Source organism: Anomaloglossus baeobatrachus, chromosome 1 (genome assembly GCF_048569485.1).
Source record: "Anomaloglossus baeobatrachus isolate aAnoBae1 chromosome 1, aAnoBae1.hap1, whole genome shotgun sequence".
Classification (NCBI taxonomy): Eukaryota; Metazoa; Chordata; class Amphibia; order Anura; family Aromobatidae; genus Anomaloglossus; species Anomaloglossus baeobatrachus.
The window spans coordinates 501436008-501448018 of NC_134353.1; the positions used below are offsets into that span (position 1 = coordinate 501436008).

General features: G+C 38.5%; 1 protein-coding gene across 2 annotated transcripts in view; it reads right to left on the bottom strand.

Moving 5' to 3' along the window:
* Positions 1–638: 638 nt before the first annotated feature.
* Positions 639–12011, bottom strand: part of PAX5 (paired box 5) — a 385612-nt gene continuing 374239 nt past the window's right edge. For both annotated transcript variants that reach the window (XM_075315770.1, XM_075315760.1), the window contains one exon: positions 639–3618. In XM_075315770.1, the coding sequence (XP_075171885.1) occupies positions 3545–3618 (74 nt within the window). In that variant the 3' untranslated portion in view covers positions 639–3544. The remainder of the gene's footprint in view (positions 3619–12011) is intronic.

A 12011-nucleotide genomic window follows, 5' to 3' on the forward strand; every position in this document is an offset into this window, starting at 1 on the left:
CCATTGACATGAATTTCTCACCAGATGTCAATAACAACCCATCCGATCCACACGGGCAAAGAAATCAAACCATAGATGTTCATAAATTAAAGGGGTGGTTCACCCATATTTTTTATTTTCTAGATGGATATTATGTTGAGAAACAATGTTTCTCTCAAATACCTTATGTTGGCAATAGTGCCTGTGAGAGGCACTATTGAGGACCGCTGTTCCCCGCTCTGTGACCCCTGGGCTCCGTGACCTCGGGGATCCGGTGATGTCTCGTCAAGTTCCTGTTACACCGCTGTCGGCCGCAATGTCTGTGAGTGATGGGCTGTGGCCGGTGTTTCATTGCTCGTTACAGCCCATCAGCTCCATCCTACCTCCTCCCCCACAGCAGAGCACTGCAAGTAGGAGACACACTGGGCTGTGATGAGCGGTGAAACAACACCCACAGCCCAGTGACTCACACTGGGGCCAGCCACGGTGATGTGACGTGATCCAGAACTTGTCGTGACATCACCGGATCCCCGAAGTCATGGAACCTGGGGGTCACGGAGCGGGGAAAAGCGGTCTGCAATAGCACCTCTCACAGGCACTATTGCCAACATAAGGTATTTGAGAGAAACATTGTTTCTCAATATAATATTGATCTAGAAAATAAAAAATATGGGTGAACTACCCTTTTAAGTTATATGTAATAATGAGAAGTTACACATATAAAAAGTATTGCACACATGAAGAAAAAGAGTTGCAAAAAGCCACGAAAAGACATGACACCAGCTGAAATCTAAAAGTAATTAGAAAGCAATCATGCCACGTAGTGAAAAATAATATCAGCTAGTTCAAATGATGGACATTAAATAGGTATCTTATTACCAAGGGGGCAAACAAGAAACATCTCAAAATGGATAAAAGCAGTGAGCTGTTTCAAGACCTTAGCAAGCTTATTGTTGCAAAATAATACTGATAAAATTGGTTACAGAAGAATTTCTATACTAACGAAAATTCCAGTGAGCACTGTTGTGGCTATAATCCGCAAGTTAAAAGAACGTAATTTCAGCATAAATTGGCTATGACCAGATGCTTTCCGCAAGACATCAGACAAAGAATTATCAGACAAATTGTCCAATAGTCTAGAACCACCTGTGGAGAGCTACAGAAAGACCAGGAATCAGCAGGTACAATTGTTTCAAACAAATAATAAGTATGAAGGAAGGATGAATGGACAAATTAACCAAGACATTCCTGACCAAAATCTACTGCCATCAACCAGGATGATGCAAATGAAACAAAAGTAGACATTTCAGCAAGATAACAATCTCAAATGCACAAATATGGAAAGTCTCAACTAGTTTAAGAGAAAGACCAGAACACAATAGAAAATTTATGGAAAGAACTGAAGCTCAGAATTCATAGAAGGAGCCCATGGAACCTTCAGGATTGTAAGAGTTTTTGTGTGGAAGAATGGGCCTAAATCACATCTGAGCAATGCATGCAATGCATTCTCCATACTTTTTCTGTACAAAGTACTATATAAATATCAACAATGTATAAATGTGTTCAACAATTTTTCCGAGTGTCATTTGTTTTCTCATTATTAAACATTTATTTGCCTGTATGGATTGGATGGGCTGTTATTGACATCTAGTGAGAATTTCATGACAACAGCACGTTTAGAAAGCTATTTACTTAGAAAATTGATGACGTGTTCAATACTTCATTCACCTGTTAGATATTTAGGCAACCTGGATTTTTTTACATTACAACTAACATACTTATGATTGTTTGAGAATAATTTAGGTAACTTCTTTTTTGTATAAGAGAAAATTATTATATACACACACTTTTTTTAAAATGACTTCAGAAATGTGATGATCCAGAATCCAAATAAGTCCCTTATTTAATGTTCTAAATTTTTTAAATATGGAAACTCCTTTTGATTCCTCTGTCACATATGTAGTCACTGTGGTGAGAGTAATTAATATCATACTGTGCACTGCCAATACTGAAGTGATAGCAACTTGCTACTTAAGCTGAAGTATACATTTTCTCTAAAATTAGGTCCTTCCACCCACATTCAAAATATTACCACCAAGCAGCAGAAGGGTGACTCCCCCAAAAAATCTGCAGCAAAGCTTTCATGCATCCTTTAGGCTATGTGCGCACTAGAAAATGGACTTTTCTTAAGAAAAATCTGCACCCTCTGGCAGAATATCGCACCCATGGCAAAAAACGCGGTAAAACCGCACCCGCATTTTTGCTGCGTTTTTTCCGCGGGTTGGTCCCTGCAGTTTTTTAACATTATCTATGGCAAAAAACGCAGGTACCTGCAGAAAAAAAGTGACATGCACATTAATTCCGCAGTGGAAATTTTGCGGGTAAATCCGCAGGTATAAAAAAATGCAGTGTGCGCACAGCATTTTATTATACCCATAGGTTTTGCGGGGGAATGACTGCAGAAATGTTAGACACATTTTCTGCAGCACATCAGCGGTAAAATCCGCTGTAAATACGCAGCGTGCGCAAATAGCCTAGTTCGGTTCTCTGTGTCTGAAAGAACTTTTGGGCACCCGTAGGCTGCATATGTGCAAATGCACATTTACCAACCAGCATTGATGAAGGAGGGAGATGTTTCTATATGCCATCAATAATTATGCTGCGGAGGAAGCAGGAGTGGATTATCCAAGCATTTCTGAATTATTGTTTTCCATTGGTTATTATTATGCAACATAAAGGGGCAACATTTTATACATTAATTGAGCTCTGTGTTTTTGTAAAGTGGTCCAGCAATAGATCCTCTTTCTTTCTTTTTCAAAATATATCTTTGCACAAATACATTAATTGGATGTAATATGTACAGATTTCCCGACCATGCAGTTTTTAGTAGGCAAATAAATTATGACAGATTAACACTTCCCCCATGACATAAATCCTTTAATTTGGTGCATTGTGCAGAGTACCATAGTTCCAAACTTTAGCAAACGGAATTAATTTTTCACATGTATTTTGATATCAGCCTCATATATAGCCATAATGAATGGTAACCTGGTTTAATGTCGGCTTAAAGCTTACTGAATTCTGTGAATCAGTGCAGCATTTCATAAAACAAGCACTTTATGTTACAAACATGTATTATGTTGCTGTATATGCTAAGCCACTCTCATAAATTACACAAACGAGCATGGTATTTACAATGGTGCTGTATATGTGATTAGACCTCTCTAGGCCAACAACGTGTATTCTCCTGTTGAAATGAACAATACGAGCAAGTTAATTGGTTAATTGTTTTCTTCTGTCCCAGTGTAACCAAATCAGCGTATCATTTTAATATTCATTAGGCTACACATTTGAGCAGGCTCCAGTGATGTACAGAACAATATAAACAATTTAAAATCAATTCCTATAAAAGAAAACAAGGATGGAAAATAAATTATTGGGTTGTCCGGTGTGTCTTTCCTGGTATACTCCTTCTTTTGATCTTGAGATATCATAGTAATATAATTAAATATGGTACAATTCCTACAAACGGTGTTATAAGTGCTTATGTTCCCATTGCAATCTGTCAGTGACGATCATAGGCAGTGGCAGCAGCAGGGGGCGCTGCTCCTCTTGCTGCGCTGTAATAGTATGGAGAACCTGAAAACACAAATCAAGGGGGTTAGTAAAAGATTCAAAAAATGTTCATGTTGAAGATATTTCCATTAATAATGTCAAAGACCACCTAGCAACTAATCTTTACGTAATTATTATTTCCATATCAACAGATGTGATATTTATGTTTAGGAACAAGTTCCATAAAAAAACTTCCAAATTTAAAAGTGTATGATTTTATTGAAGTCATTTTATCTGTGCTACGATTAAACATGTCTACAATTTCTATTTTTTTACCCATATGACCTCATGGAGGACTGGGGCAGAAATAATTTTCATTGAAGAATTCCTTCCAAAATCCATACCTTCAACATGCAAAGAAGCCCAGTGACTCAACAACAACGTACAGAAATATAGGAACGGAGGTACAGAAAAATGCCAACAGGTGTTTTGGAAAGATTAATCAAAATGTGAAAAATTTGGCTGTAACAGATGTCAGTTTGTTGCAGAAGGGCTGAAGAGCGGTACAATAATGAGTTTCTACAGACAACAATGAAGTATGGTAGAGGTTTCTTATAAGTTTGGGGCTGTAACTCAGCAAAAGGAGTTGGGGACTTGGTCAAGATTAATGGTGTCCTCAATGCTGTGAAATACAGGCAGATCATCATGCAATGCCACTAGTTAAGGCATTCACTAGATTCACAATTATTCTGCAGCAGGGCAATAACCCCAAACATACAGCCAATGTCATTAAGAACTATCTTCAGTGTAACTAAGAACAAGGAGTCCTGGGGATGAAGATATGGTTAACCTGGTGCCCTGATCTCAATATCATCAAGTCTGTCTGCGATTACATGAACAGTCAGATGGATTTGTGCAAGCCCACATTGACAGAAGATTTGTGGTTAATTTTCCAAGATGTTTGGAACAACCTCCTATAACGTTTGTACTATGGGAGCACTGAAGCTAGCTGAAGGTGCAGCTTCAGTGTGCAGTTAACAGACAAGCCCACAAGAGGGCGATGGAGTAGTCAACAACCCGGATCTGCAACAGGAGGTCTCGTCAATAGCAAAGGAGAGAGAGCAAAATGTGGTCAGGTGGAAGCCAAGGGGTCAGAAGCCGAGAAGTCATGTAAACTACAAGACGGAGAATCGGAGCTGAGGTCAAGAGTCAAAATACAGGTCACAGCCAGGAGTTCAGAGTAACAGACAGGGAGAAAAAGTCACAGGTAGGGACCGGGGTCAGACAGAAAGGATGTAGAAGACAATGGGCAAGATAGGGAAGTCAGGTCAGGGAACAAGAACTCAGGTCAGGACTAGGTAGCAGGGAAACAGGATCAATGTACACTCAGGGGAGCCAGATACGCACACTGTCGAGCAGAAACTATTACTGGCGACGCTCTGGAGGTAAAAGCACAAAGATATAACAGTGTGACCTCCAGAACCAGGTTGAACGATTAGCCCCTTGATGACCTGAAACCCTGGAAATAGGGAACATGCAATGGCTCAGCAGCGACTGAGCCAAGGATGCTGTTTTGAAGGCAAAGGGTGGTCACAACAAATATTGACTTGATTTAGATTTCTCACTTTGCATTTTGTTAATTGATGAAAATAAACTATTATCATTTCTATTTTTTCATTCTTACATTACTGCATTTTTCTTCATAATACCTAAACCTTTTGCACAGCAATATACTGTATATCTGAAAAAAGTGAAAGAAACATGTAGTATGACATTATCATGCTAGTGTGAATAAATACTTCTACATTTTAGGCAATGACTAAAATGTGAAAACTTGAAACTTACCATCTATTAGAAATTCAGAGTTATTTTAAAGACTTTCTACATATTTTTAATAGTGTCATTTTATCTTCAGAACTCTATACTGATTAATATCTTTATACATCTTTATATAAGTCAGAGGTCACTTTTACATTTATAGAGCTCACAGTCTCCTGGAGAGACAAAGCTAAATCAACAGTGCAAGTGAAGATAATAAACTTTGTAATATATCATATTAGAGAAAAATGTCTCAACCCAAACTCAGACCCTTTGTCTCCTACATTGATCATTGATTCACAAAAACTGCTCTAATCTGTCTAAAGATCCGTGTATAATTAGGGCTCATATTGCACCCAGGCTTGTACAACTCAATGGAGTTATGGAATGAGTTGGTGAATGGATAGGATGGAAGTAAAAACAGAAAGCCACATAGTGAATCAGCTAAGGCTTCTAGTACGGAAGAAGTGCAGAACTGCTGAAAATGTAATTTAATGGCCAGAAATAGTATTATTCCTCATATACACATGACAGCTTATTCTGAAAAGTCACCTGAAAAAGCAGTTACATTTTAATTGATGAAATTCTGGGTATCTTCAGCCAGCAGTGTATGTGGGAGCTTCCACCATACTGGTTCAATATTGGGTTAAATATTTAAAAGTATTGTGTGATCTTAGAGAAAAGCTGTAGTTACTCTATGGAACTGCCATATCGTGATAGTGTGCTATATGCACATTGTAATGATTCCCCTGTATTTCCTGTGCAAGCGGGCAATAATGTTACCACATGTATGTGAGAATTGAGAGAAGTGAAGGAGTTTACTCAGAATGTGACCACAAGTATGCAAATTATATACATGCAATCACATAACCACACACCAACATGGAAAATACAGGACATTCATTACAGTGTGCAGATCGCACAGTGTCACGTAAAGTGACTGCAGACTTTTCTTCTGAGTCTGGACAATGCCTTTAAAGTGAACCTTTCACCAGATTTGGCAACTATAAGCTACGGCCACCACCAGTGGGCTCTTAAATACAGAATTCTAACAGGCTGTATTTAAGAGACCAGGCCGCTGTGTAGAATTTAAAAAATCAATTTATAATACTCACCTATGGGGCGGTGTGGTGCAGACTGGTCGTATGGGTGTCTCCATTCTTTGGTACTGACGACTCCTCTTTTGGCCATCTTTGTCCTCCTTCTTCTGAAGACTGGGTGCATGACGCATCCTACGTCATGCACACTAGCCCGCATTGAGGTCCTGTACAGGCGCAATACAATAATTTGATCTGCCCTTCTCAAGGCAGATCAAAGTGCACCGGCGCAGGACCTCAATGCCGGCTAGTGTGCATGACGTAGGACGCGTCATGCTCCCAGTCTTCAGAAGAAGGAGAACAAAGATGGCCGAAAGGGAAAATGCCATAACTGGAGAATGGAGACACCCATCCGACAAGTCTGCATTGCACTGCTCTTAGGTGAGTATTATAAAGTGATTTTTACGTTATACAAAGCACCCTGTGATCTAATATAGAGTATTCTAGAATGCTGTATATAAGAGCCCAGTGGTGGTGGCCACAGCTTATAGGGGACAAATCTGGTGACAGGTTCCCTTTAATGAGCGCAGATAAAGCTTATATGCTCCATATAGCTTTTATTAAAGGCACCTAAACTGTATAATTTAACTTTACGAGAAATTTAGAGTTCTATATGATGGAAAATCAGCTCCCCTGAGATGATGTATAATAAAAAAAAATAATTAAAATGAAAATACAAAAATAATCAGTATATAATTCTGTACGTATTTGGAAAGAAAAAAAAATGATGCAGTATTTAAAGGTTGACATTTCCTTTAACTTTAATTCCCTAATTTAAATCTTACAAAAATGAAAAATAATCTTTAAGATTTAAATTTGACATTTTAAGTTAATCATTATCTCACATAAAAAAGCACAAGTAACCTTTGAATTACCTATATGCGGGAAAATACTTTGAATTAAAGCCCTACTCTTGTAAAAAATAGGCAGTTTCCCGTAAATAATTTCATATTTTGTTAGTTAATATTAGAAATATGATTGATAAATTGTATTCTTACCTTCATTTATAGCACTATTATTACTAAATTAATAAATGCTCTGGCATAGTTTATTAGGACATCACACCTACTGAAGCATATTTGATTTTGGATATAGTTATTCAGGGCAAAAGGAAGTCAAGGTCAAGGCCATATACTTTTTTTTCAAAATTCCATTAGAAAAGTCCAATTGAATAAAGGTTAAACATTCTGCTATTAACTTTACTGACTCTCTGCTGCAAATCATCTACATAGCAAAAAGACTAACATGAAAATAGGTTATTGCCATGTAGAGAGGATGATATATCATATCATATATAGCTTGTCAGTGGAAATGTAATGGTTATAATTAGGCTGTGAACAGACAAGAAGAAGACTAACAAGTCAATTTAAGAAGTCAACTACAGCGCAGAATATCACAACCTTGCTATGTTTACAGAAATTATTTTATCATGTACCAGACAATACTTTATCTTCAGAAAATAGTGTGCAGTATATCTAATATATTCTCATTTCTACTGTTATCCCTAGCAAAAAAAAAAAGCTGAAAAAATGAACTTGAAAAAAAATTCCAAGTGGGCTGAAATGGTGAAAAAGATGCCATTATGCTGTTGTTTTGGGGGAATTTATTTCTACTGCTTTCATTGTGGGGGGAAATGACCTAGAAACATGATTGTCGGGTTCAGTGCAATCACGGCGATACGAACTTTGCATTGATTTTTTTCTATGTATGTGATAAAAAAAAATGTAATTTTGCAAAAAGAAATGTGTTTGCTTTGTGTTGCCATTATTTAGAAATTTGTAACATTTTAATTTTACTATCAATGGAGCTGTGCAAGGGCTTGCTTTTTGCATGGTGAGCTGATGTTTTTATTTGTACCAATTTGTGATACTTACAACGTTGTTTTTTTTTTATTTTGCCAGCACTTAAATTCCAAGGCCTCTCACGTTGGGCTGGGACTTTTGGCTCATGAAAACCAGAAGCCTTGGCCTAGGTGAGAGGTCCAGAGATTTAATCGCAAGCAGCACTAAGGTGATGAAGACTGGACAAGTGACGGTGAAGTGTGAAGGGGCCACAGAGGTGAGCAGTTTGGTGAGAAAAGGATTTTTCTATTTTTTACATATTTAGGTTTATTATGCTCTGGGATCTTCATGGACTCCAAAACACATTAAATTTGTGTAGTATAACTTCTCTGCAAATCAAGTTTCCTGGGAAAATGTAATCAAAAGGACAAATTCCAATTTTGCCTGAACAGTTCATCTCTATTTTTCAGCAATTCTGAGGCACCTTGGGGCTGTGTATTGGTAGTGATGGGCGAGCACTAAAATGCTTGAATGCCCATTACTGGATTCAATCTGGTCAGATGCTCGGACAAGCTCAAGCTCTGACAAGCTTAACGCTTATAGCATTATAGAAAGTTGATGATTGGCCTGTTCGGGGCTCCGCTCTTATACAGTCAGTCATAAGCAGAGCATTTCTGGTGGGAGAGCAGGAGCTTTTTTTTTTTGGCCACACTACATCTAAGAATGTTGTTTTATCCCCTGGGAGAGCCATTTAGAGCCAGCGAATGGCTCTCCCCCAGGGTGCCTGCACACATCATTCAATGAAGCAAGCCTGTGGGTTGTGATTGTTGTTTAACGAGCAAAATATCTGAGCACCCACGATACTTGGCCGAGCTCTGTGAGTACCTGAGCACCCCAATGCTCAATCGAGTAAGAGCAGTGCCGATCACGCTCACTGATCACTTTTGTTTGTCTGTAGCTTTCTCCAGGTATATATATGTAATCAAACTAGTAAAAAGAAACTAAATAGACCAAAAGTGTGGTGTAAAGTGTGCCAAAAGACACTGCCATTCATGTCTTGCACCATGTTATTATGTGGTTTAGACACATTCAAGAACTGATGCCTCAATGAAAAGTGTGCCTTGTTAGAAAGATCAGTGGCTTAAAATGCAGAAAACAGAAAATACCAAATGATCTATATAAGTATAAGGCAATAATTAATTAATACTGTCAAAGGAAAATTGCAAAATTCATAAGACATGTCCCATGTCCATGGTCTCTAGAGAAGACATATCCACCCCAAAGTGAACATATGTGAACATAAATATAACTAAGGAAAAAGAAACTAATTATAACTGAGGAAGAAAGATACCTAGTAATTACAGCAGAAGAATTCTTGGGAAAAAGACAGCAAGTCTGAGGTTCGTTCGTGGAGAGGAGGAGAACTGCTGAATTTCAAAAGATTGTGCTAGACTTTTGGGCACTAGTGGTCAGAGATTAATTTTGTTTTTTGTATCGATCTGATATTTATGGGAGGTACATTTTAAGCTTTGCGATCACAAGAGGAGCATGCATATTTTTTCATAATTGTGAGGTCAGCCTATGAGCTTTAAATTAATATCAGGTAAATAGACGACAATACATATACCATATTTCATGATTCTAAAAAGATAAAATTGTGATAAGAAACATGACCACAATATCTTCCACCTGGGACCTCAGGGTACAAATATATTTTTCTAATATTCTGAAGGGATGAGCACATCTCACAAACAGCCTCATCTGAGGTCACCAAGGGGAGGTATGAGAGAGGACAGTTTGTTAATAAATACAGAAGTTTGAATTGACACCGTGTTCAATGCTGGAAGGTGCCCTTTGGTGTTGGATTTTTCCCTATTTTCTATTAGAAAAAGTTCCCTCCTCTAAGCTCTGCTGCCATTGCTGGGACACAGGTTTAGTAATTTTCTTGATTTATCAATTTTTTTATGTAATTGTATATTCTGTATTGTTTTGTCTCATATGTAGCATCTTTTTCATACTTTATAAATACTGCCTATCTTTCAGATTAAATATATAAATTTTTCTCTTGCTCTATAAACCACATCCCCGAAGTCATACGTTACCTGAATGAGAGCCCAGTTAGTCTGCATAAATAAAGGGAGCAGTAGGGTTTTTTTGTTGGGTTATTGTGGAGTTGGCAGTAACTGCACAAAGGTAGATGTATGTATTCCTTGTGTTAAGACCATTTTACACGCTGCAATATATCTTACAATGTGTCGGCGGGGTCACGTTGTAAGTGACGCACATCCGGCATTGTAAGGTACATTGCAGTGTGTGACAGGTACGTGTGATTGCGATTGAACGATAAAACTTTCATCGCATACACATCGTACCTTTCTCTAGAATTGCACGTCAGATTGTTCATCGTACCTGGGGTAGCAGACATCGCAGCGTGTGACACCCCGGAAACAATGAACCGATCTTACTTGCGTCCTGCAGGTCCCGGCTGACAATGCGGAAGGAAGGAGGTGGGCGGGATGTGTACGTCCCGCTCAACTCCGCCCCTCCGCATCTATTGGCCGGCTGCCGCGTGACGTCGATGTGACGCCGAACGTCCCTTCCACTCCAGGAAGTGGATGTTCGCCACCCACATCGAGGTCGTATGGAAGGTAAGTATGTGTGACGAGGGTTAATCGTATGTGTGGCACGTTCAACAAATTGAACGTGCCACACATACGATGGGGGCGTTGCAAATCGCATACGATATCGTATGCGAGATTACAACGTGTAAAGCAGGCTTTAGAATCTGTTATATACAGTTGAAACCAGAAGTTTACATAAACTATCTAAAAACACACATATGCATGTTTTATCATTATCTAATAGTAACATAGTTATATATGTTTACAAAAGACCTAGGTCCATCTAGTTCAACCTTCCTCCACCAATTCTACATTTTGTCCCTAACTCACTTATAACCAACAATGTTGTGTGTACTGAGGAACTGATTCTAACTTCTGTATGTCCTTTTCAAAATGTGGAGCCCAAAACTGGATCCCATATTCCAGATGTGGCCTTACAAGTGATTTATAGAGGGGTAACAATACGTTGGGATCCTGGGATCTAATCTCTTTTTATACACCCTAAAATCTTGTTTGCTTTAGCAGCTGCTGCCTGACATTGAGTACTGCTGCTCAGCTTTTTGTAATGAGAATACCCGAGTCCTTCTCCTGTTCAGTAGTCCCGAGTTTACTTCCATTTAATGTATACGCCGCTACAGGATTACTCCGTCCTAGGTGCATTACTTTACATTTATCAACATTAAATCTCATTTACAAAGTATCTGCCCATTTTGACTTCTTATGCAGATCTTTTTGTAATATTGTACTATCAAAGTCAGTTGTTAATATCCTACATAGTTTGGTGTCATCAGCAAAGACTGACACTATGCTATCAATCCCATCCACAAGTTCATTAATAAAGAGATTAAAAAGAAGCACAGATCCCTGCGGTACACCACTGCTGACTACAGCCCATTTAGAGAATGTACCCTTTATAACTACTCTTTGTTTCCTATCTTTTAGCCAATTCCTTACCCAGTTGCATATAGTTTCCCCTAGTCCTTGCTTCTGGAGCTTTAGTATAAGGCTATTATGTGGTACAGTATCAAATGCCTTTGCAAAGTCTAAATAAATCACATCAGCTGCATTACCAATATCCAGATTTGCACTTACCCCCTCATAGAACCCCAACAGGTTGGCTAGACATTACCTATCTTTTATGAATCCATGCTGTCTGTCAG